This window comes from Musca vetustissima, unplaced genomic scaffold, assembly GCF_032173495.1.
Source record: "Musca vetustissima isolate MV318-11 ecotype Yass unplaced genomic scaffold, APGP_CSIRO_Mvet_v1 utg23908, whole genome shotgun sequence".
NCBI classification, from domain to species: Eukaryota; Metazoa; Arthropoda; class Insecta; order Diptera; family Muscidae; genus Musca; species Musca vetustissima.
Genome location: NW_026879590.1, coordinates 1 through 27168, shown reverse-complemented (window position 1 = coordinate 27168; position 27168 = coordinate 1). Strand labels below are relative to the sequence as shown.

General features: G+C 32.5%; 1 protein-coding gene across 1 annotated transcript; it reads right to left on the bottom strand.

Annotated features, from left to right (window-relative positions):
* Positions 1-7836: 7836 nt before the first annotated feature.
* LOC133324554 (uncharacterized) lies at positions 7837-10036 on the bottom strand. Its single transcript, XM_061533395.1, has 5 exons — positions 9066-10036; positions 8959-9006; positions 8721-8875; positions 8503-8656; positions 7837-8425 (listed from the first exon to the last, which is right to left on the bottom strand). Exons 1-5 carry the CDS (start codon positions 9145-9147, stop codon positions 8301-8303), a joined length of 564 nt encoding a protein of 187 aa, XP_061389379.1. The 5' UTR covers positions 9148-10036; the 3' UTR covers positions 7837-8300.
* Between the last annotated feature and the right edge of the window lie 17132 nt (positions 10037-27168).

The window sequence follows — 27168 nt, the reverse complement described above, 5'->3', positions numbered from 1 at the left end:
TGCTAAGTAAAAGCCAAAGTAATCCTCAAATAGCGCAAATTTGCCGTTCCGTTAAACGTGGACCGATATTGAAAAATTTTGATTGAAAGATTTGCCACCCACTGAAAACCCAACATGTCGGTTGAAACCCCTGCTTAATCCCCCCAAAAATACCGAATATTTGGTGCTTGGCAAAATGTGAGCCGATATATCCCATTTTCCAGGCGAAAACACCTCGAGAATTCAAAATACAGACGGACATTGCTAAATTGACACAGAATTTTATTGTGAGCAATATACATAATTATGATGCTGAATATTAAAAGGCAAACGGAATGTGTGTAGATATTTTACCGACATAAGGCTCTACATATTTTGAATACAATTTTCAAAATTGTTTCATTTGAACCTTCCAAATGTTTTGGCTATTAAGCCCAAGAAAGATGTCAGTGTCTCTATATTTTTTTTTTAATTTCTATTAGCGATATATATTGCAGAACTGCATTTGTGTTTGTATAATAGTGGAATATGGAATGTTGTAATAAAGTTATCTCACAGCGTTAATGATTTTATTTTCGAACCCAGTTGAAATTTTGTGGTAGGCGAACGTTTGCTTAGTATCTACGAATACAGATTCATAGATAACGATCGAAATAAAGTGATTAACAATTACTTTGTTTTTTTTTTTATTTTACAGAAACTACAAAGATACATACAATAATAATACACAAAATGCTATTAACGACCATTAATTTGTCAAGTCAACAAAAAAACATAGACGAAAGAATTTTTTTATTTTTGGGTACAAAATAAAACTTTCCCACAAACACAAAACAAACAACTTGACAGAAATTGAAAAAAAATCAAATCTTTGTCTTCATCTATGTATGTATGTACGATATGTATTTACATTGAGGTATGTACCTGCAGTCGTGACAGCATAAACTTCTCCGAAATGACAGAGCACCAAGATGAAAACTTAAATGGAGATTATTGTAGGTAATTTTGTTGTTTAAAACAATGGGCCAGTCCTAAAACAAAACGCAAGCCTTTTAACATTATATAATTGTGCCTAACTGCGGTCCATTGTTTTTTTTTTCTTTCGTTGTCTTTCTTTGAATTGCCAAATTGAAAATAAATTCAACAAAAAATATCCCCAAAAGTCATTCATCCAAATTAGATGGTAGGTTAGTCAGTCAGTCACTCACTCATTCGTGGGTTCGTTCATTCAGGTGAGCAAATACATGATGAGTGAGTGAGTGTATGAAAAAACAATAAAATCACGAATGAAAAAACAAAACAGAAAACCATCCAATTTCATTTGTCCACTTGTCATTTAACCACATACTACTATATATGGTCTATGTGTGTGTTTGCGATCACCTACGTGTGTATAACTAACAAATTGCAACATATGAAAAATAAAACATAAAAAATAAGAAGAAGAGATGATAGAAATTATACTACTCATACACAATAGTTGCGTGACTCCTAAAAATAAAAAATATGTTTGGCTTAATTTTCGCTTACATTATTTCGAATTGGAGTTAGTTGTTGTGTCGTGCTGTGAACTACAGACACTAATTGTTCAATTAACACAGTTTGAAAAGCACTTTCCCATTATCTAACATTAGTGAAATAAAAATATTAAAGGAAAATAACAGAAAAAAACTTAGGCAGATATGGGGTTTTTGTATCGCTAGTAAAAAGTTCAATGGTAGGCATGATCAATGTTGCAGGGTTTGGAATAATTTTCCTAATAAAGTGTATATTATGTAGAAAAAACGTCCTTGCACAAGAAATAAAAATGTGGCTAAGTTCGGACGAACCGAACTTTTTATGGTATCATCCACTTTGGTTGGCTAATACCTGCAGACAATGTTGGATGCGTTCTTTATTTGGGAGCTATGTCAAACATGGACTTCAACATACGTCCAAGATTTGACAACATTTTCGAATACTTGTTTAACCCTCCATGAACCCAAAATGCCAAATTACTGTCTCTTCGGTTGGACAATGTTGCTAAAACATAAAAATACGAAAACGATATATCAAATTTTTAACACCCAACATTCAAGGAATTGTATGTGCAAATTTTCAAACCTCTGTCATAAAAATTGGGAGCTCTGACGTGATTTGAACCCCCGAACGGAATTACAAATTGCTGCAACATTTAGTGAAGGGTATAATAATTTGAGATTTCGTACTTTTTTAAAATAACGATGCTCTCCTATGTACCTTAATCAATATTTGGCAATATTTGGTTACCAAAATTTTACAGCCTGAACTAAAATTTGGCTGTCTCTTCTTCCTCCTTAAATTAAAAAAATAGGTCTTTCTTTTCGTAATTCTACTTACGAAAAATATGGAACCTTTTTCACTAAAGGGACAGATTACGATCATTCGAATCCATAGAAATCTGGTTATGCTTTAATATGGCATATTCATCCTAAGTGAATAGAATACTTACTGGGAGCAGATGCGATTATACCTTACTCCGTATTCTCCGACTTCATAAAAATTATGAAATCACAATTTTGGATTGCTATCAAATTTAACATTGGGCGCCAATGTCAGTAAACCAAAACTGGAATTTCATTGGTCCATGTCGGAATATCTGGAAATACAGTATAAATCGTTTATAACGACATCGTTTTTAACGACGTATAGGTTATAACAATGGTAGTCAAAAGTCTCGCAAAAAGTTTCCCTCTTTATATCAACTTATCCCCTTTATATCAATTTATCTTAAAGCGACCATTTTACGGTCGTTATAAGTGATTTCGACTTTATATTAAAAATATCACCCCATTGGGCGCCATCATGTAATCCAGTTTCTGTCAACATAAAGTGTAATTATTACAGTAAATTTAACTCTAGACTAACAAAACGAATTGTTTTTGTATTTACATATAACGCCACGTTGGGCGCCAAAAAGAGGAGTTTCTGTGTTGGAATCATCGATTTAGCGACCAATTTCGCCGGTCCCTTGGTCGTCATTATAAACGACTGTATATTAAAAATACCATCACATTGGGCGACATCCTATAATCCAGTCTCCATCAACAACAAGTGTAATTAGAACAGTAAATTCTAATCAAGTCTACCATAATAAAATGTTTTTTTTTTCATGATTGTCAGATTTTACATATGATGTCACGTTGGGCGCCATATTTGGTCTAGCTTAAGTCAACCTCAAGATCACTTCTGAAGTAATTGGAATAGGAATGTAAAATAGCTATGACATGTAGGAAATGTTAATGATAAAAGATTAAAAAGACCGCCTATTGAAAACCCCTGTACTATAAAATATATTTGAATTATATTTTCGAAGTAGATAAAGCGACCAATTTCACCGGTCCACAATATTGGGCTACATAGTCTATAGTCTAATCTTTTGCAACAAATTACAGCAGTAAACAATTGGCCAATTGGAAACCCTTGTACTACAAAATATATTTGCGGAAGATACAACTACACCCGCCAAAATTCGGTCAATGGTTGGTAGGCGCTCCCTACATATAGGAAGGTGGCTCCCTTCGGTCAGCAGGGACAGGTATAAGTGGCTTGGGAACGAAAAAAAAATTACATGGTTTGAAACATTTTTACAGAAATTTCCCGATATAGATCCTTGTTTTGACATAGCTCCCGAATAACATTACCACATTTACCACTAAAGTGGCTGTAATTTGGTATTCCGGGTTCTTGAGGGAACGTAGACGTAGATTCTTATTACCGCATTATCCCACCCAAGTGACTATAATATGATACTTGTTATATACAGAAAGAACCGTCCCATTTTCGGGATATTGTAGGTTTTCAGTATTTATGGAGTATAACATCTTATTCACAGAAAATTTTCAATATAGGCCCATGTTTTAAGATGCCTCCCATACAAAAGTCATGATTATTTTTCGGAACTTTGAAGTTTAACGTTTTCTTAGCGCCATGCTTATAAATTTATACATATAACGTCGCGTTGGGCGCCATTTAATAACGGTTGGTATTTGATCAAGCATAAGTCAATCAAAAGCATGTATTTGTTTGTTCTGGCCGGGATATTTGGACCTATGTAAATATGGTCTGACCTTTAGAAATGTGTAACCTGATGTAAATACCGGGTTAACATAGGTTTCGAAACATGATTTTTCTGATTTTCCTATATTCTATTAAACAGATTTTGAAATAAAATTCAATTTCAAAATGACTTCCTTAATCTAATTTGTTTCAATTGTGATGTGATCGAGAATTATTACATTTTAATTTTAATAGTTAGTAAAATATTATTATTTAATTAATTAAACAAACAAACAACAAAACAAACGTAATAAGAAAACCGCCATTACAAATTTTGTTTACAAAGACTTGTCTCAATTTTCTATTCCTGTTAAAAAATACAAACAAACAAATAAACTCGACATGCAAACAATCGCACATACGACATTACATTCTGCACTTGTTGATAATAGACAATTGTTGTTTTTTATTGTTATTGTAAAATAGAGTATTTGCCGAAAGCACTAACCGTGGCTCTCAAAAATTAACTTCCGCATTAGCAAATACCTGAAGTGAATTCATAAACTGGCTGGCTAACTGACTGACTGATATCTTTTGGCAAAAAGAAACAGTGCACGTGCTTTTTTGCTATCTATTTTCTTTTATTTCGAATTTGTATGCAGAGCAATTGCCGCACATACCACTCATAATTTTATTTGTGGGAATATTGTTGAGGGGGAGGGTGTGTTGTGGATTTTAGTTGGTGTAATTTGTCTGTAGCGCCAAGTGGGTAAGTGTCACTATTACACCCGCCTAATAAAAAAATTGGTTGGTCGCTGGCTTGTTTTTGGCAAACATTTACTTTTCATGCTCAGTAAAGAAAATAACAACCAGCACAAAAAAAAAACAACAGCGACATCAAGTCTCTGTAATTTGGTTTTCGGGTTAATGACCAAAATCGACACCACAATGAAATTAAGCGACAATTGACGATGAATGACTTTTATTTGCCACTCTTTTTAATATATTTTTTTGTCCGACATTTTCGGTTAATATTTACAATACATCGATCGGTAATTGTTTTACCAAATTAGGATGACATTGATTGTGCAATCAAAACAAAGGAAGTTTTTTTTGGCGAACGTTATAACAAAGAAGAGTGTTTTGAAAATATCGTTATTATTTCTTGCGGATAAAGAATTACTCTAATTTTTGTGGAACTGGTATATGAGCGGGCAAAGGTTAGCTTCGGGTTTCGACATGGTCACATAATAACAAATTATATGATTTTTTAATGTTATTTATATTTTCTTTGAAAATGTTGTTAATATTTATTACGGATAAAGAAATGCTCTAATTTTTGTGCATGTGGTATATGAGCGGACAAAGGATAGCTTAACGTTTTCACATGGCCACATAATAACAAATTTTATGATTTTATAATGTTATTTATTTTTTTCTATTTAGCATTTCGAGCTCTACAATTTTAGAGATAACGCTCCTTTCCTACCGTGTGTCCACTAATATTGAGAGGCATAATTGTAGATATTTGGATGGTTTAAATAACTGAATCTGATCAAAATTCTTCAATACATACATACCTTATAACGGTATCAATGATTTTTAGGTATCGGAGCGATTTTAACAAATTGGGGTTATGGAATTTTGCGTCAAAATTGTCCAATGCCAATTTGACCGTATTGAGATTTTAGATGATTACACGGCAAGGAATGTGTACCGCGAGCACCATTATTTTGCTGGTTGAGGGCGTAAAAAGATCGGAACCACCAAATAATTTTCTGTTTACATTAAGGCTCTCTCGATATTTTTCACAAACTGACAATTGTTTGGAAATTTAAAAAATATAAGAATGCAAGGTATATTAAGAAGGTAACCGTATCAAACCAGCTGATGGTAACATTATATGTCATAACAATTTTTTTTTGTTGTTTTTGATTTTTTTTTCAAACCCATTTCCAAACAAAAATTTAAAAATTGAAATATATATGAGAATAAAGAATAAAAAAAGGATAAAAAGACATAGCGGTAGGCTATGGAGATGGTATTTCTTTAAGAAGACCATGGAATCAAATACAAGACCTTGGGATCGAAAAGAAAATTTTGTTCGATAGGACCTTTTTGTCTTCTTTATATGTACATTGTTTACAAAAATTTCATGTGAGGGCATGACAAAACTACGTAAAGAATAGCTTAAATCTTGTTATCTCTCACTGCATCCGATTTCACCAACATTATCACATTTAAGCGCACTTTTGATGTATCTTTCTATCAAAAATCAGATATTTACACAACTTATTTTAAAAATTTTCAATTTTCAAAAAGTAAACAAATATTTTTCTTTTTTCAAAATGCTTAATTCTGATTGGTTGAATTTAATTTGCTTCGAGTTTTTTATGTCACGGCGAATTTAGTATTATTCGCCTGGTAAACAATTTTGACATATCATGTTCCCAATTCGCCGATGCGGCTACCTTGTATATCTACCTTGTAAGAATGTATATAAACTTGGAACACAGTGTGCTTTGTTAATGAAAATCACAATTAAAAACATTACTGTAACTGAGAAACATCGGAACTGCAAAAATGTTTAAAAAACGGCCAAATATTTTCTGAGGAGTATTCATACAAGAAGAATACATGAAAACCCCTGTATATTTGCGGAACATACACGTACTATACCACAACTAACCTGCTTTGATCCGGTCAAAAAAAATTGGCATTCCGAGTTCTTGGAGGGTGAAAACATTTTTACAGAAAACTACACGATACGTTTATTAGGAACCAGAAATATTTGTAGAGTATTTTGTTTGATGAGTGTCGGCCACACAGAGTGTGATCGCGCCATAATTTCATATCCAAAGTAGGTCAATAGATACCAATAAATTTATTTTAAATTTATAACATTATACATTACAAATGAGTTTCCATGCAATCACGGGACATTCATTATTTTTCTGTTGGAAGCGGTCGCATCAGGTCAAGTTTACCTCAAGAACTTGGAATAGCAGACATTCTTACAAGTCCACAGTAATCACAAACAACAAAACTTATATTAGATAAAAATTTCCGCATGGATAGCAGCTCCTTTTAAAAAGACTTTCCTTAAAATTAATTAGCATTTTAAATTTGAAAATATTACCCGGAATGATTCCATACAATATCCACCTATGGTTTCTATACAGATCATTTCATCTTTAGAAACCCTACTTGGACCCATTCAAAGACATAAGAGTATTAAGATACGACAATTGATACGTAAACAATGTCCAACATATTCCTTTTCCTCTGTTGTTACGATATCATAACAACAGAGAGAACAATATTAAACGTTTTTAGTGCTATATCTTAAGCTTATAAAATTAAAATATATATATTGAGTGCAGACCTCTGATTTTATTTACATTTTATACACACAGTATCGCGTATTGGAAGTTTTATTCTTAACATGCCTCTGTTATGCCTGATTCCCCCTGAAATGTTTTTCATAAACTATTTTGTCAATATGCATTTTGTCGAGTCTTTATGGTTTCTATGTTTTTGACCCATTCTAATAATCAATAATACCACAAAATGTTGATGTGTCATTATGACAGTTTTATTTTTTGGAATTTCTATGATCGAAATAACTGTGTGAATTTATGTGTATAGCGCATTTTTTTTTTGAAATTCCCAATACCACCGTGTTTGTCCAATCTTACATTCCCAAGCAACCATTATTACGGTTGTCGGAGGCGTATCATTAATTTCTTAATGTGTAACAAACAAACGGACAGCGACAACAACAACACTCACTGAAAAAAGAGAATGACCATCATTATGACTTTACACACAACATCTGTATATATTCCCAGTGGGAAAATGGAAGGTATGGTAAACGAAGAGGTAATGCATAAACACTATGATTTATACATTCCAGAATTCATTATTGTTAACACGGTCCATGTCCTAGGAAAATAATGCATTCCTTTTGTTTGCCTAAGCGATTCGTAATATAATGCAATCTATATAATGCATTTTGGACAATCTTTTAAGTATACATTATATAATTGATGTATCCCAATGCATTAAATAATTAATACTTTATCATTTGTTTTATAATTCATTCCCCCAGAATACATTAAAATTATGTTCTTTTAATTTGAAATATAATAAAATAATTTATTAATAATAAACATAGTTTATATGTATTTCATAAATATATGTACGTATTCTTAGAATACAAAAACATAAACAAACAAACTCATTGTGAATACATACAAAAACATAAAATGTAATTCATTTTTGGATTATGTTTAAATAAATTCTTATTTCTCGCTACGTTTTTTAGCGAGATGTGTTTTCTTAAACTGCCTTAATTTTATCAAATGGAATGCCTTTTTAACATCCTTCTTATATTCCTTCTCGTCGTATCCTTCCCTCTTTGACACCTCTGCAAAAAATAATATATGTATTAATATGTATATTCTAAAAGTATTTAATGTAGAAAATTTGAACAATTTTACTTACCATACATTAACTTATTTATATTTTCAAAGGACTTAAAAGCCATTTTTCCTTTTATTCCTTCAAAGTTATAGTTCATAATCAATTCTTCGGAAAGTACTCTACATAAGTTTTTTACAACTCCAGAAGGAAACAATATTCTTTCCATGATGGGTATCTGGAAAAAAAGAATTTGTCGTTAATAATCATATTAGCATTTTTTAATATTATTCAATACTTACAAACGAAGCGAAGTCTTCCCCAATTTTTTTCTCAACTTTGTGGAGATCTGCCTCATTTTGTATGGGAAAGTATATTTTTTTCGCATCCTGTGTCAATAGAGTATCTAGTTTTATTTCAATTTTGGTCAGTACATTTATACATGTATCAAATTTATCTGCAAAAGTATGAAATTAAAGTGTTGATTTAAATATATATAAAATTATTTATGATGTAATGTTTATGAAATAAAATACTTACCATTTAGTATTTTAATGTTTTTCTCAATATCTTCTATTCGGGCCAATTCTATAATATAAGAAATATGTTATTTATTTATTAATGTATATATATTTAAAGTATTTTACCTGATTTTTTATTTTCGTCAGTTTGAAGTATTGCGTTCTGGGGTGCAAGAGGTGACACAAATTGTTTTTTTATTATAGACATTTTAAAAGTTTTGGTTTGGTATCAATCTTGAGAATTTAATTCTGTTTATGGAGAATTGGGAGGAATACAAATTTATTTTGGTATGGCAATCGAATTAATTTATATAATATATCATCACAGTTAAACTGTTCAGCAGTTGTGCAAGTGCATCCTTCGCTTAAAAATATTCCAATTTCTAATGATTGCATCGGCTCCGTATAAAAATTTGTGCAATTCAAAATTTTATGTCCAACTATAAAGAGTTTATTTTCGTCATTAGAGAAATGTTTTATTTCTACTGCGAATCCAGATTTAACAAAACAAAATTTATCGGCACTTTTCAAACTTAAATAGAATCCTGGAAGATTTAGAGATGTTATTACTCCTTTTCTATCATATTTTACTGCACTCTCCTCAGTATCGTCTATATAATTATCATGTACAATTTTATTATTTAATTGCTGCAATATATTTCTGGGGCTCTTAACTTGTTGTTTTAAGTGCTGCAAAAAATTTTCAAAGTCGTAGGCTGAAAAACTTCCCAAAAATCCTACTTTTTTTACACACTCCGTAAGATGCAGTAGTGAATGTACATTGTACGAAACATAATGTTCGCCAAATATCACTGGGAAGGATTCGACATAGTATTGTATCATTTGTGATGCTGTGTCTAAATATTTATGATAACTTTGTTCTGCTATCAGAATCCTATATGCACAATGTAATAAGCAAAAATGATAGTAAAAATCGTTGTCAACAATATCTGCCAAAATAACTATTCCAGTGTATAAAACGAACTGCCTAAATTCAGTTGCTTTCCAACGATGTACTTCCTTTAAACCTCTAGGTTTTCTACAAAACTCCCTAGTTATAAATGGGACAAGGGATGCTAATTTGAACGAAATTTCATCTTTTTTGATCTGATTTATTTTAGTTTTAGTTTTGTTACCTAAAAGCAAGATTATAGTTTTTTTTGCAACACCTAAATCAATGAGATGCATAGGATCTAAAGGGAATTGACTTATCATACCAATTCCAATATCCTCTAGTCCTAAAGTCGCATCCATACTTAGTCTATGGAAACTGACATTTTTTCTATCTTTAAAATCTTCATCAGTTCGGGGAGATGCAACTGTCGTACTAAAAACCGTTCTATTTTCTAGTCGCCTACCTATTTGCGTACATTTGCAACATCCCTCTAAGGCATTGTGACCAACGGTTTGACAAAGGAACGCGCGTGCGGGAGCATCACAGATAAAGCTTCTTATTTTTATTGAAATATTTAATTCTCCAAGTTGAAGACCAGTTTCTTTTAAATCATTGAATTCCTTAAGAAAGTCGTGTAAATAACTATTTACACTAAACGGCTTTATGGTTCCTAAATAAATTCCAATTGGAAAAACTTTAGCTCTCGGGTTATCGGCAATTCTTGCCAAAATTGGCCATAGTGCCAAACTAGAAGATTTATAGAGTGGAATTCCATCCACATTTATATCTAAATAAATGTTATCGCAATGTTTTATTATACTTTCGAGTTTTAACAGTTGATTTTTTAGTCCAATGTGCAGATATGAACCAGGTGTCACTGTCCTAAGGGTACATGTTTGGTTTCTAATTAAGGATTTGGATGACACTGGCATATTAACTGACAGACTTTCGGAAGATAAAACTTTTAATAAGTCATCAAAACACTCTCTAGATATATTATGTTTCACTGCCCAATTTGTTAATCTGCGGTCAAAACTTTCTTCTGCTTCTTCTTCTTCGTTTTCTATATTCAAAGTAGGAATTTCTTCTACACAAATATTTTGTTCACTTGCACAAATTAAATTATTTTCATTTGATGCACTTGCACAACGTTTATTTTTATGTGATATTAAACGCCTCCAATGTCGCTTTGAATACATTTTATAAACTTACGTCTTCACTGTCACACAAATGAAACAAAACTAAACAAATTTACAAATTTCAACAATAACGCGACATGAAGTCGCCCGAAAATAACGGGACACAAAAAAAAAAAAAACAAGAAAAAAACTATGAAACTACACATTCCATTATGTATAGATTCTGGAATATAGACGGTAATCAATTTGCAGATTTCGTCAAATGAAATTACCATTTCGCTTCTATTGGGATGAATAATATAATGCATTCCATAACAATAATGTTATAATCATTTTTTTCTCAAATTGCATTCTTTTCTCGAATATTTTAGACAAATTCTGTAATGTAAATCATATAATGCAAGAAATTATTCATTATCAATGTAATGCATTCTCCATTTTCCCACTGGGTTTTTTTTATTTTGGTGATCTTGTTTTTTGTGGACTTTGGTATTTTGCTTTATTTTTCCTCTTCTTCTTCTTCTTCTTCCTCTCATTAAAGACCCCAAAAGTTGTTCACAACAAAAATAAGACAAAAAGATTACGCATTACCCTCACACCATTTTATCAATTTACTACAGTAGCTCCGTCCAATCCCTAGCTATGAACGCGTTTATATGTAGTACAAGTTTGTTTGTAACAATTGGTCTTTACCTTGCACTTCTGCTCGCTGTGTTACCAAAAAAAGTGAGAGTGACTAACAGAAATCACAACAACAACCAAAGTTGAATTCATACTGGTGTGTGTGTACATATTTTTATTTATAATAGACGATGGCACCGACTGGTGTACCTTAACTTTTGACACATCCAGTTATTGCTTTTATTATTATTATATTTTATTTTCATAAAGTTGTTGTCTTTAACAAAGAAACATCTGCAAAATTATGTGCAGTATAACCTTTGAAGGTTGATTTTTTAATATATCCCTATACAGACCAATTGGTCTTTACAAAGATCTGAGGTCTCTATTCAGACCAATTGGTCCTTACAAAGACCTGTGGTCTCTATACAGACCAATTGGTCTTTACAAAGACCTGTGGTCTCTATACAGACCAATTGGTCTTTACAAAGACCTGTGGTCTCTATACAGACCAATTGGTCTTTACAAAGACCTGTGGTCTCTATACAGACCAATTGGTCTTTACAAAGACCTGTGGTCTCTATACAGACCAATTGGTCTTTACAAAGACCTGTGGTCTCTATACAGACAAATTGGTCTTTACAAAGACCTGTGGTCTCTATACAGACCAATTGGTCTTTACAAAGACCTGTGGTCTCTATACAGACCGATTGGTCTCTATACAGACCGATTGGTCTTTACAAAGACCTGTGGTCTCTATACAGACAAATTGGTCTTTACAAAGACCTGTGGTCTCTATGCAGACCAATTGGTCTTTACAAAGACCTGTGGTCTCTATACAGACCGATTGGTCTCTATACAGACCGATTGGTCTTTACAAAGACCTGTGGTCTCTATACAGACCGATTGGTCTTTACAAAGACCTGTGGTCTCTATACAGACAAATTGGTCTTTACAAAGACCTGTGGTCTCTATACAGACCAATTGGTCTTTACAAAGACCTGTGATCTCTATACAGACCAATTGGTCTTTACAAAGACCTGTGGTCTCTATACAGACCAATTGGTCTTTACAAAGACCTGTGGTCTCTATACAGACCAATTGGTCTTTACAAAGACCTGTGGTCTCTATACAGACCAATTGGTCTTTACAAAGACCTGTGGTCTCTATACAGACCAATTGGTCTTTACAAAGACCTGTGGTCTCTATACAGACCAATTGGTCTTTACAAAGACCTGTGGTCTCTATACAGACCAATTGGTCTTTACAAAGACCTGTGGTCTCTATACAGACCAATTGGTCTTTATAAAGACCTGTGGTCTCTATACAGACCAATTGGTCTTTACAAAGACCTGTGGTCTCTATACAGACCAATTGGTCTTTACAAAGACCTGTGGTCTCTATACAGACCAATTGGTCTTTACAAAGACCTGTGGTCTCTATACAGACCAATTGGTCTTTACAAAGACCTGTGGTCTCTATACAGACCAATTGGTCTTTACAAAGACCTGTGGTCTCTATACAGACCAATTGGTCTTTACAAAGACCTGTGGTCTCTATACAGACCAATTGGTCTTTACAAAGACCTGTGGTCTCTATACAGACCAATTGGTCTTTACAAAGACCTGTGGTCTCTATACAGACCAATTGGTCTTTACAAAGACCTGTGGTCTCTATACAGACCAATTGGTCTTTACAAAGACCTGTGGTCTCTATACAGACCAATTGGTCTTTACAAAGACCTGTGGTCTCTATACAGACCAATTGGTCTTTACAAAGACCTGTGGTCTCTATACAGACCAATTGGTCTTTACAAAGACCTGTGGTCTCTATACAGACCAATTGGTCTTTACAAAGACCTGTGGTCTCTATACAGACCGATTGGTCTTTACAAAGACCTGTGGTCTCTATACAGACAAATTGGTCTTTACAAAGACCTGTGGTCTCTATACAGACCAACTGGTCTTTACAAAGTCCTTTGGTCTCTATACAGACCAATTGGTCTTTACAAAGACCTGTGGTCTCTATACAGACCAATTGGTCTTTACAAAGACCTGTGGTCTCTATACAGACCAATTGGTCTTTACAAAGACCTGTGGTCTCTATACAGACCAATTGGTCTTTACAAAGACCTGTGGTCTCTATACAGACCAATTGGTCTTTACAAAGACCTGTGGTCTCTATACAGACCAATTGGTCTTTACAAAGACCTGTGGTCTCTATACAGACCAATTGGTCTTTACAAAGACCTGTGGTCTCTATACAGACCAATTGGTCTTTACAAAGACCTGTGGTCTCTATACAGACCAATTGGTCTTTACAAAGACCTGTGGTCTCTATACAGACCAATTGGTCTTTACAAAGACCTGTGGTCTCTATACAGACCAATTGGTCTTTACAAAGACCTGTGGTCTCTATACAGACCAATTGGTCTTTACAAAGACCTGTGGTCTCTATACAGACCAATTGGTCTTTAAAAATACCTGTGGTCCCTATACAGACCAATTGGTCTTTACAAAGACCTGTGGTCTCTATACAGACCACTTGGTTTTTATAAAGTCCTATGGTCTCTATACAGACCAGTTGGTCTTTACAAAGACCTGTGGTCTCTATACAGATTAATTTGTATTTACAAAAACCTATGGTCTCTATACAGACCAATTGGTCTTTACAAAGGCTTGTGGTCTCTATACAGACCAATTGGTCTTTACAAAGACCTGTGGTTTCTGTACAGACCAATTGGTCTTTACAAAGACCTGTGGTCTCTATACAGACCAATTGGTCTTTACAAAGACCTGTGGTCTCTATACAGACCAATTGGTCTTTACAAAGACCTGTGGTCTCTATACAGACCGATTGGTCTTTACAAAGACCTGTGGTCTCTATACAGACAAATTGGTCTTTACAAAGACTTTTGGTCTCTATACAGATCAATTGGTCTTTACAAAGACCTGTGGTCTCTATACAGACCAATTGGTCTTTACAAAGACCTATGGTCTTGATACAGATCATTTTAAAGAATTAGGGTCTCGATACAGACCAATTGGTCTTTATAAAGTTCTATGGTATCTATTAGCAAACTCACAAAAATAATTCATATTAATATCTCTACAAGGAGTGCCGGGCATTCCGCACAAACCAATTTTCAAATGTATGTATGTATTATATAATTGAATTTTTTTTTTTTAAACCAACCCTATAGACAACAAATTAATTTACCTTTCCATATATAATTCATTAAAATTTATGATTGCAATGAAAGATGATTGAAAAAAAACACCCAGAGTTGTGTCATATCAATCAACACCAATCCACAGACACTCAAAAAAAAAAACAACAAAAATATTTTGCAATAGGAAAATTAAAGTAAGTCAAATCCATAAAAAAATCACAACAAAAGAAACTTGCAAACTATGAAATAATTGTCCAAGCTTTACATTGCTCTACTGAGCCATTATTTGTTAGCCTTAATTGTTATTAAAAAATACCCCCGAGGCTAAAATAGACATTAACTTCCATTGAATCATAAAATGATTTTGGGTTAATAATTTTACAATTTGTGAATTTACAGTTATCTTCCACTCACACACACAGAAACAACCTAACATTATACGGTATTTAACAAATAAAGAGATACCAAACACTGACTGGACGAATAGTTTCGGTTGCAATTTACACATTTGTTTTATTATTTCCCCTCAATAATAAAAAAAACATACCCTCGACCGTTTGTATGTTTAATTGAATGTCTACTGCTGTTGATGCTGCCGCCGCTTTAGTGCAAATAATGATAATAACCATACCAGATAATTCCAATACTTGTTTCGTTGAAAAAAATCATATATCGCCTCTGCCTCATTAATCGAACGTGCCTTGGGGCCAATTTTGTAATGTACACTACAAAGATATTAACAATTAATTGAATCAAGGTGAAATATTGCTGTTCGAACCATCATCTCATCTTCCTTCACTTGTCACGAATAATTTGATATTTTTATTTATTATTTTTTTTTTCATTTATTTATTTTGCAAAGATAATAATATTGCGATATTCAACTAGAGTTTTCATTATTTTATTGGCATTTTCATAAATATAAAAATGATAATAAATAGGATTAAAAAAATACTGATGAGAAGAGTTAAAAATAAAATTATTTACACGTTGACGTATGAGTAATGTTAATAATCATACGCTTACACATGCTATTCAAAATAGCGACCACAGGTTTTTATAAAAACCAATTGGTATTTATGGAGGCCAATTGGTCGATATAAAGACCATTTTAAAGACTAATTAGTCTACGTAGAAACCACAGGTATTTATAAAGTCTAATTGGTCTATAGAAAGAACACAGGTCTTTATAAAGACCAATTGGTCTGCATAGAGACCACAGGACTTTATAAACACCAATTGGTCTATATAGAGACCACATGTCTTAATAAAGACCAATTGGTCTATTTAGAGACCACAGGTAGTTATAAAAACAAATTGGCGTATTTAGAGACCACAGGTCTTTACAACGACCAATTGGTCTATAGAGAGACCACAGATCTATAGTTAATCAACAGAACCGGACAAGATACCCTTTAAAACCTTGAAAATAATTTAATTTCGGATATCAACATATTAAACCTATTTCAAAACATAGAAAGATTTAATAACCAGTGAGCGGAGCAGTATAGTCGGACGGGGCCGACCATATGATACCCTACACAACTTCCATGAAAATTTAACTTTGTGTGGTTCTATATTCTGATCTTGGGCAATATTTTCACTCTATTGACCTTCAACGTGCGTTATGTTTTTATGTTCGGCTTTCAATTGTGGCCTATAGATCGACTCGAAAAACACAAAAATTAAGTTTTCGGTCCACTTCATCCCCGTATTATTATTTGATCATCACCGAAAATTATAGCGATATAGCGATCAAAGCGATCAGCGCTATAATCCGCCCTCTAATGTGGTAATGGGTTACTAAATAATATATGAATACGTAAACATCTGAAAATATTTAAGTGCAACTCCCACATCCGAGTACATAGGACAATATAATTGGTATCAATTTAAAGGTCAACCACTCCTCTCTCATATGCAATCAACTTTTCGGGTCTTTATTTTTCAGGGGTAAATATATACGCCATAGAATACAAATTTTGTCATTTTTCACACAAAAGTCCATGGTCCATTTGACCCACTAAATATTGACCGATCTTTATCAAAACAGGCATGCTTATTCTTTGGCCAAACCCCTTCTCCATGCAAAAATTCGCGGTGTTTGGGCCATAATTGCGGCCTCTGGAGCGACCAGAAAACCCGACAAAAATAAAGTTTTTGGTCCATTTCATCCACTAAATATTAACCGATCTTTACCAAAATCAATAGAGGTCTTCATTGGCCATAACCCATCCTACATGCAAAATTTCATGAAGATTGGTCCATAACTGTGGCATGTATCGTGTTTACAAATTATAATGGACGTCCGTCTGTCCATTATAATTTGTAAACACGGACACACATGTCTAGATCGACTCAGCTAGTCGAGATATGACGATCGGCATACTTAAAGGTGGGTCTAGGACCAATATTTCGCGGCGTTACAAACTTTTGGGGCTGCACAAAGCTATAATACCCTGACAACATAGTTGTGTAGGGTATAAAAATACACATTTCAACGTGACTGAATCAACTTAATTTTCTGTGGTATATCAGCAGGAATATGGTATTAATAGATACAGGTTCAGAATCATTACTGTAATTGATGCTAGAATTTTTAAGAAATAATTATTAAAATGGAGGAATTGTTATACGTCGTTGAAGGTCATTTTAGATGAGTAAGACCATAGCTTGAATAGTTATGTATGATGGAAATTCCTATTTGTTTTTCGTCATACAATCGTACGTCTTATATATGTCAAATAATATGAGTGGCTGTGTCAAATAATATATAAAATGGTTTTTTTTTGGCAAATGTCTTTAGTTCTCGAAAAACGTGTATACAATGATAACCCTTTATAAAATTGAATGCCTTTATTTTTTGACCATCGGTGTTAATTGTTTTGTCACAGAACTTCGGCTGTGGTTTCCTTATTTGTATAGTTCCACATGGTGTCCATAGTGTTTGTTTGTTTGTTAGTTAATTTTTTGATCATTTTGCTAACATTATATGAAGGAGTGTCAAATTCTGTACAGTTGCCATAGATTAAGAATAATTAACATATATTTATACTAAAACTAAAGATAAATATTTAAAAATATATATATTTATTTTTGGATAAGATGCTAAAGAATTTCGTTTCATTAAAATAACCCGTGTATTTTAAACAAAATCGTTAATAATATTTTCAAATAAAAGTAGTATTTTCAAAATGTGAGGAATTTATAAATATATTTTAAAAAGATAGAAGATATATTGATTAATTTTTAAGGGTAACACCCATATAACGTTACACTGGGTAGAAAATCTTCCTCCTAAAAATTAGTTTTATACCTATCTCCCTCCAATTATTCGGCATTTTAAGTGTTTGGGTAATTTTTCAACCGATATACATATTTATTTTTGTATACCCTCCACCATAGTATTGTCATTTCATTTGTAACTCATCGAAATATTCATTTCCGACCCTATAAAGTACATATATTTTAGATCAGGGTAAAATTCTAAGACGATCTAGTCATGTCCGTCCGTCTGTTGTAATCTTCTGAAGGAATTGTGATAGGTTGCTGAAATTTTGCATAGGGTTATCTTTTGTCTGCAGGCAGGTCAAGTTCGAAGATGGGATATATCGGTCCACGTTTTTTCAGCATTTTGGGGTTCTTGAGCGCGTTTTTCAGCCGAATTCGAAATTTGGTACATTTGGTTCTTATTGGGTAAATGACTCCCCCAAAAATTATAAGTATAGGTCCACTTTTTCTGGTAGCCCCCATATAACGGTACATCCTAATTTCCAGTATTTTAGGGGTTTTGGTCGTATTTTTCCACCGAATTCGCTGCAATTTGGTATTTTGTAGTCGTATATAGTAATAAATCTCCCTACCAAAAATTATTAATATTCGCCCCCTTTTTGGCATAGTCCCCATATAACCCCCTTGTTTATATTAAAATAGTTATCTGACTTGTTCAGCGTTTTGGGTTTGGTTCTAAGACTGTTGTAATCATTTCACCTGCGGAGGATAGAATGTAAGGTTTGATAATGTACTATATATGAACTATAGCCCGGACTTAGGCCTAGCCCCTATGTGGGACGTACCAGAAGGAGTGGACTGATATTTCCCATCTTCGAACTTGAATAAAGTTTGGATGAAATCAAAAATTTCTGAAATGGGTTTGGTCCAAAAAAACGTGGGGTCTAGAACCAATATTTCGACGAGACTCATTTTCACTGTAATAAAGTGTATACACCCTCATTAGCCATAAGGATGAGGGTATAAATATTCATTAAAAATTGCTGAAATTTGTATTTGGTGTACATTATGGTTTACATAATCAGTTTGTAGAAAGGTACCTGTACCTGTCAGTATAGCTATGGTGGAGGGTATCCAAAGTTCGCACCGGAGGAACTTAACGCTTTTTCACTTGTTATATTTTGGATTCTGATTTAGCATATAGGGTTTTAGTGACAATTGAGAATATACCAATAAAACGTTAAAATATTGATTTCTCGTCTTTGAAGTCTTCATCTAAAATCTTGTGAACAACATTTTTATAGAATATTGCGAGGAGGAAAAATCGCATTTCGTGATAATTGGAGTGCGGTTCAATAAATTAAGGACGAAAAGTACACACAAGGAATCAATTTAGAAGGACAAAAATGATTATACCATATCTTCGAACTTTGACATAACATGATCTCGACGCATAGTGTTATCGAATTAAAAAACATATTAGAAGCACTATCAGAGACAAAGTAACGACCTTCAATTGTTTATAATTCAATAGGAAACAATTGATCTGATAAAATATTTACGGAACCAATAGGAATATTTTACAAAAATTGTAAGAGAAAACAAGACTTGAAATTATGAAAATATATCCTATATCAATAATTTTTAAAAAAATGAAATAGTGCTGTCTTTACTCTTCCCTTGTCTGTTATTTTTTAAATTTATTTTCAAATATAGGTCAAATCTTGTGATTTCATTCCGTTGCATTGATCAGGTTATTATTGAATATATTTGCCAAACAACTAATCGAGATGAATTTCAAAAAAAAAACGAAATGAATAAATTTCCATTCGAACATGCGTGACTACCAGTGGCAGCAACCAACGCACAGTGGGTTAGAGTACCATGTTTTCTTGGATCAAATCAGGGAAGCTATGTTAGAATAATTTTTCTTTATTTTTCAGTAAATACCATTAAAATATGTTAAAAAAATGTTTTCTAAGTATATTTGAGTATAATTTTATTAAGTAATGCCAAATATCAGTGTAGGTATATAGTGCAAGGAGTACAATATGATAACTTAAACATTGAATTTTATACATCTTAAAGTTAATCATCCACATCATCATCATCTACAGCAAGGGATGGTCTGTATGACGAATTTTCAGTCTTTCGACTGTCAAAAAGGTGTAAACGTCGAAAACGTCATATACCTGTATAAAATGTAGTAAACGTCATTTGTTTCAATATTATAACCATATACAGTAATTTTCAAGAACATATATTATTTTTACTGTATATCTGGCTATTCTTTACTAGAACTGATAAAAAATTCTTAACTTTTTTAAGAAAAAATTTTTAAAATTCGATATGGATTTGAGTAAAACATACGCTATTTCCAAATCGATAAATGTAAATAGCTATTTTGTCAAAAACATAATATTTTTGAGTGGGTTTCCGACGTTTCTGACGTACGTATTATACGTCGGAATTGTATGTCATTCACGTCACTGTTTCTGACGGGCCATCTCTGTACGCAGCATCACCAACTTCTGATAATTGCTATGTAAAAGGGCATTTGACACAATTTCGGGTCCGTGAATAAAAAACTTGTGCAAAGTGGTAGGCATATTATACCAAGGATACGTTTCAACAAAAAGTCGTCCTGTATTGTGTGCATATATTTGAAATTTGTTGTTATTAATCTCATGGCCACTGGTTACAACTATAACCGACACGTGCATTTTTTATTAAATTAACATCTATTTTTGTTATTTCGGCAGATTTTTTTTAGCGTTTTGGTGCGTTTTTTTGATTTCTTTAGCTAAAAATTTCATCTTGTCATTCATTGTTTGGACGCTCGAATTCATCATAAGCTACGACGATTATAAAAAACAATGTTCGACGATTATAAAAACCCTTTTACCCGATTACTTGAAGCTGCACAACACAATCACTATTTGTCAAAACAAAGAATATTATTAAAATAAACAAAAACAAAATATTATTGTAACAAAGATTGTAACAAATAATTAGAAAAAATAACATGAAAAACAAGAAAACACAACACTCAACAACAGCACCAGTCACGAGATCAATGTGACTTTTAGCTAATTTGACTGCTGCAACACTTGTATTAAACAATGCATAACATCTAAAAGGCACAAAAGGGCAGCGTAAAATTTTGCAATGTAACACATATTTATGTCCTCTTTAATATAAACCAAAAATTATGAAACGAATGTGGACGAATCATAACTATTTATCCATTTAATATATAAAAATATTAATTTTTTTGGCATTTTCAATATAAATAACTACATCTAAATCACTTCCAAACACAATTTGATACTAAAATGGTAACGAAGTATTTGCAAAATAACCTAAACTTCATGGTTCAATTGAAAAATGTTTAACTTTTACAATACTTTTTAAAATAAATAAATTTTTCAACGGGAACGTTTTCACTTTTTTCAGCCTTTTTTGGCACAAAAATTTCTATGAAGTTTGACTTTGAAGTTTCACTACAAAAACACCAGACCACTTTTGACATTTATTTTAACGACAAGTGATGTAGAATTTTATATACTTTAACCGTGTGCAAAAATTTTTAACGATACTTAAAATTTTATTTTTTAATTAATCCAAGAAAACAGGGTATTCTAACCCACTGTGCAACGTAGCAATCATATTTATTTCAGTTTGTTGGCTAGTCGTACGCACGTACGTACTCAAACTGCAAAAACATCAACATTGAACTTGAATTTGAAAATGTTTTGAAGTTGAGGTTTACCATTATACATATGTTGAGAAATTAAGAGGGTTTATATATATTAAACGGAAAAGAGTTTTCGGGACTAGATTTGGAGAAGTTAAATTGTAAATTACTTTTGTTTACTGTTATGCTCTATTTAAATAATAGCTGCAAATTGGATATAACTTCAAATATAGTTTTTTGTGTTAATTTCCCTTACAACGGTTTTTAGGCCTATATTCTACATAAAAAATGAAATAAAATATATAAATTAATATCGGTGCATTTGCTTATAATCCATTGCACATATTGCGATGTAGCCAAAAAAACGACGAATAATATTTCAGATATTGTCCAAAAGCTATGGAATCTCTCTTTATTCCACTTTAGAAATTTCCACATATTTATAAAACTTCTAATGAATTATTTTCAAATGGTAATGTAAGAATTCTTCGAAAAAAATCAGAAATTAGAAATCCATTTTCAAAACTTTACCTTCATCTACTTCATTCATCGAATAATCTGTTCCGTTTGAATGCTCTAAAAGTGGTTAGACGCCGACACCTAATTTGCATCATTTCAAATTGATTTAACAAATAGCACCTGAGGCTCTAATATCTCATCAAATATAAGATTAATGGATGGGGACATGCGAGGCGATTGCTTCATCGCCCATTCACGTAATATTGACAGCATTTCAGTTGGCTGTTTATTTGTGGTTACTCTTTAAGCATTTTTTTTTTGCCCCATTTGAGTTAAAAGCTAAGCATTAAAAATATGCAAATTTTAATAAAATCACACACACACACTTACACACAGTGAAACCTGTAAAATGTGGATTAAGGGGACCCCCCATTCTCGGGGTCAAAATTTTCGGGGTTAATTTTAAAGCGTAATCCTAGTTCATACGAGAGCCAGACTTGTACTCTACCTAACACCGTTGGCATTTTCGGATTCCGATGTTCCAGTGAGGAGTTATCATACCCGCCATCAAAAATAAGGACTTTTCTTTAATTACAAAAAACAACAACAAAACAATAACAAAAATTTTTTGTAAATTATTTTTCTTCTCTTTTAAATCTTCCAATATATATGACCAAAGTTACAAACCTTAACAAGCATTGGTGTTGATTTACCAGCCCATTGAAAATCTTGAAAAATGAAAATCGAGAATGGGTGGGATTCCCTTAAATTAAATAATTGAAAATTGCCATGACTGATTTGGAATAGAATTCCATTGATTTGGCACAATACCTTGAAGAAATGCCATTCTCAAATTCTAATAACATCTTCCCTTGCAGTTGATTTCCTATTCAACAATTGCAGTAACCTTGGGTTTTCCTTAAATCTATCAAGTCAAGCAAAGTGTGTCCACAGGAAATAATTATTAACATAGGCTACTGTAGTTTTGTTAAGTGCCTAAGTGAATGGGCAGTGTTAACACATCGCCACATTTCACCTTAATCGATACAAATCAAATAAAAAAATCGTAGACTATAAAGTAAATAAAAAATCGATAGCGTGGGCACGACTGTTTTTATTATTTTTTGCATTGTTTGTCTTAAAGATTTCTACATTATGATATTGGACTACCAGTGACATTGCCGGAGGCATCATCATACACAAAAATAAATATTTTTTTACAATTATTTACAGACCAAAGCAACAAAAAACCTAATCTCTAGATTAACCTAAAATAACATCATAACAAAATAGCGACATAAATACACTTTGCGCATGCGTAACATTGTCTCAACATAATTACACTCACACACACTGAGCTTCAATTCCAAAATGAGATTATTTTCATTTTACTCTTGAATTAAAAGCACAATGACAAAAGAAAATTAAACAACATAATAATGAAAAAAAAAAAAAACAACAACAACATCAACATTGAACTTGAATGTCGTCTGATCTCTGACATTTAACATAATTTGAACTTCAAATAGGTTTTGGAACAATTAACTAAATACCAAACATATGTTTTTTAGAGGCATGAGATGAATTGATGCTAATCTCATAAATGTATTCCACAAAACCCCTTAAAATATTATTTAATTCTTGAAAATTCTTCTTAACCTATTCTAAAGTAAATATTTTAATTAGGTTGAAGATAAATTACAAAGAATGTTGGATTTGTATAAATGGTTGGCTTGAAAAGTATAAACAAATTAATAACATAAAACAAGTAATAACATAGTTAAGTTTAGTCGAACTTTTTACAAAATAAAAATATCGCTGTTGCAAACATAAATTTACCGATAAAAATATTTAATTTTTTATGGGAGGGCACAGGGTCTCCCTCTAGCTTCGTCGCTGCATCTGACTATGTCAATGTCCGAGTATAGATGGTATAACTCGTGGTTTATTCGACACTAATATTCACCGTCGACGCAGATCGGCAAATAGATCTTTTGAAGAATTTTTCTCTCAAACTCTCCAAAGCTGCCTTAACTCTCCGAAGCTGCCTTAATGCTTCTGAATATTGCACTGGTATATTATTTTAGAATTTGAAGTTAACAAAACACAAGTATTGACAGGTCGGTTTGTGTGATTTAAGGGGACCCCATTCTCGGTTTCAAAAGATCTATTTTTGAACCTAAAACTTCACACAAATTTCTTTATAAAATTCCAAGTGAAAATTCTATAAAACTCTTGATGATATAATCGATTTATTGTGTAAGCGACAGGTGAAAGCGAGAGCATTTCTCAACGCATTAATATGTTTTTCTCGAAACAGAGTTTCTACGCATTTCGGGCACGATAACTCAAAAACGAATAATCCAATCAGTTCCAAATTAAAACTACATAGCTAGCTGGACTAAAAAGCTATCGTATGAACTACGATAAATGTAATCGGCCAAGATCTTCCTCATTTTCGGGCTTGGTTTTTGGTCGAAAATGGGCGATTTTCTAAAAAACAATTTTCCTGGGATGGCAGCTTTGCTAATTTTTGAGCAAAGTCAATAATACTAGTTCATACCTGAACCAGATATGTACTCTTTTTAATTGCGTTGGAATTTTGAGATTCGGATGTGCCAGTTATCGGCAATCATACCAACTGTGGCTTGTTATGCCAAAGTCATATACAAAATGTGTGTGTAATGTTTTGAAAAATATAACAATATATATATATATTCGAAAATCGATTTGTTTGAAGATGAATTTTACAACATTTGTAAGAAAAAATGTATGTTTTGTGCATGAATCAATATGTAAATCATTTCCGCAACTGGATTTTGAAAAGAAAACCTGACATCCCATTCATTTTTCGCGGTTTTGGTAAAATTTTAAAAATATGTCAAGTGAACAGAACGACTTGTTGCATTTGTTTTCATTTATTCTGACATTATTGCCCATAAAGTAGAGGTGTATTTTCTCCTTTCTGACAAAAGCTTCCATAGCTTGTATAATTGTAAAATACCTTGTATTATCACATACTTAATAATACTTATTTAATTATTTTAATTAATTATTATGCTGGACACTTTTACAATGGCGCCCAATATCATCGTGTTGCAAAATCAGTAATACAAAGTATTGCTGAACTGGAGGTATTCCAGGAATATATCCAAGAAATAAAAACAATACAAATCAATTCGAAACCAGTGATCCTCTAGTACTAGGTGTCATGAAATTCTATCCTAAGAAATATGCAGCAAGATACATCTCTAGTAGAGCTAATTGAGTGGTCCTCATTTTGTAGGAAGGAAAAAAAGAAAACTGTGTCACAATTCTCCAGATCTACGTATGGTGTCAACTAATTGGAAATCTTGAGTTGGGTAATTCCGGAACGAACTAGTTCATTGGTTATTTAGTCCTATAGATCCTTTTTCCAATCTGGTTGCTTTATTATAATTCCATATTCTTCATTCGTTCTTGCTGCCATATTCTTAAAAATATGTAAAAATTCTCGTCAGTTTATTATTGTGCAAATTCTGTAGCTTCTGAACATTCAATAAAATATAAATTTACAAATAACAACTATCTTAGTAATTTGTGCTCAATTTGTTTCAACTCGGAACTATGTGAAAGAGAGAGATTCAAATGAACAATGTAGGAGTCGGAATTGTGTGGAGCAGAGGATCTATACGAAACAAGTGAACTATATTAAGGAAAAAGTTCATTTAAAAAAAAATTGTGTTATCATCCTGCACTTGAAATATGTGGCTTTTAAATATTCTACCAAATAAAAATTAACGAATATCAACATTTATCCATTTTTGCTCAGTTTCTTTACTTTTTTATCCATCAACGGAACTATGTGAACGAAAAACAAACAAACAAAAACGATGAAAGACAAAAAGAGATCTAAAACAAACTAGGTGTCGGAACTATATGGTGCAAAGGAACTAATTCATTTTTTAAAAAGGAACGATAAAGATCGATCCACTCCGTGAACTAGATATCCCTATCCCTATCGTTGTGTTCATCGTGATGAATAATACTAACAATACTAATTTCAAGCAAATGAAGACAAATATGAGCGCAATGAACTTGATCCTAGAGCCAGGAAACATAAACTATATATCCGCTATTTGCCATGTAGACTTGGCGGCGTTTTAAACTTATTGGGATTGGTGTTTAGAGTTTAAATTGAGAGTAATTAGAGTTGCGCTATTTTTTTAATTTTGTAACAAGCGTACTTTTTGTTCACAAAAGGTACGAATTGACATAAACGTACCAAAACAAAAAGTAGATTTTTTTATTATTCGTGAATACATTTACGCTTAAATTATAACATATATTATTTATGCAAATAACTGGTAGAAGTATTGGCCAATATTACTCGATAATTATGATTTATATAATTTGAAGTACAATTTTAGCTACCTTTTCGTACTTTTTTGTTCCTACCAGTGAGAGAGAGAGAAACTCTCAATCCCGATAAGTGTAAAACCCTGCTTGGTTGGAGCATCGAAAGTTTGGGAGGATGTAGAAAAAGTCGAAGTTCTGCGGAATTATATTTCCGACATATTGCACGATAATGGCGTAGGTTTAATTTGTTGATGAAAAATGTGAAATTTTAAATTTTTATCAAAAATATATTTTAACCTTGCACGCTGAATTACCCTCTGGCAAACGCCTAATCTGTCTGCCTATGTAACTCCTTCTGGGTTACTTAAGGATAAAAAAATAGATTTCCGTCCAAATACTTTTGGATTAAACATGGAACTAGTACAGAAGGCATCAATTTGGACAGCAAATACTTGCATGTAAAAGTATTCAAAATACTGGCCTTATGTCGTTATAATTTCACGAGAAAAAAATTGTAAAGAAATTGGATTTTTTCAAGCACAAAATGTGGGCGTTGTAGCCGGTTATATTTAGGCGTTATGGTCAAAGGGAGATTGGGCGCCATTAGCCTGCCCAGTAACGCCCAAAAATTATCATTGAGTATTATGTATATAAGGAACTATGTCCATCAGGCATTG

What these genes read in the sequence shown, in the direction of transcription:
- LOC133324554 (XM_061533395.1), bottom strand. Translation starts at nt 9,147, where the DNA reads ATGTCTATAATAAAAAAACAATTTGTGTCACCTCTTGCACCCCAGAAC. An exon ending in AAACATTAAAATACTAAATG is followed by an intron (nt 8,876 to 8,958) that starts GTAAGTATTTTA and finishes ATACTTTTGCAG; the next exon opens with ATAAATTTGATACATGTATA. An exon ending in TATAAATAAGTTAATGTATG is followed by an intron (nt 8,426 to 8,502) that starts GTAAGTAAAATT and finishes TATTTTTTGCAG; the next exon opens with AGGTGTCAAAGAGGGAAGGA.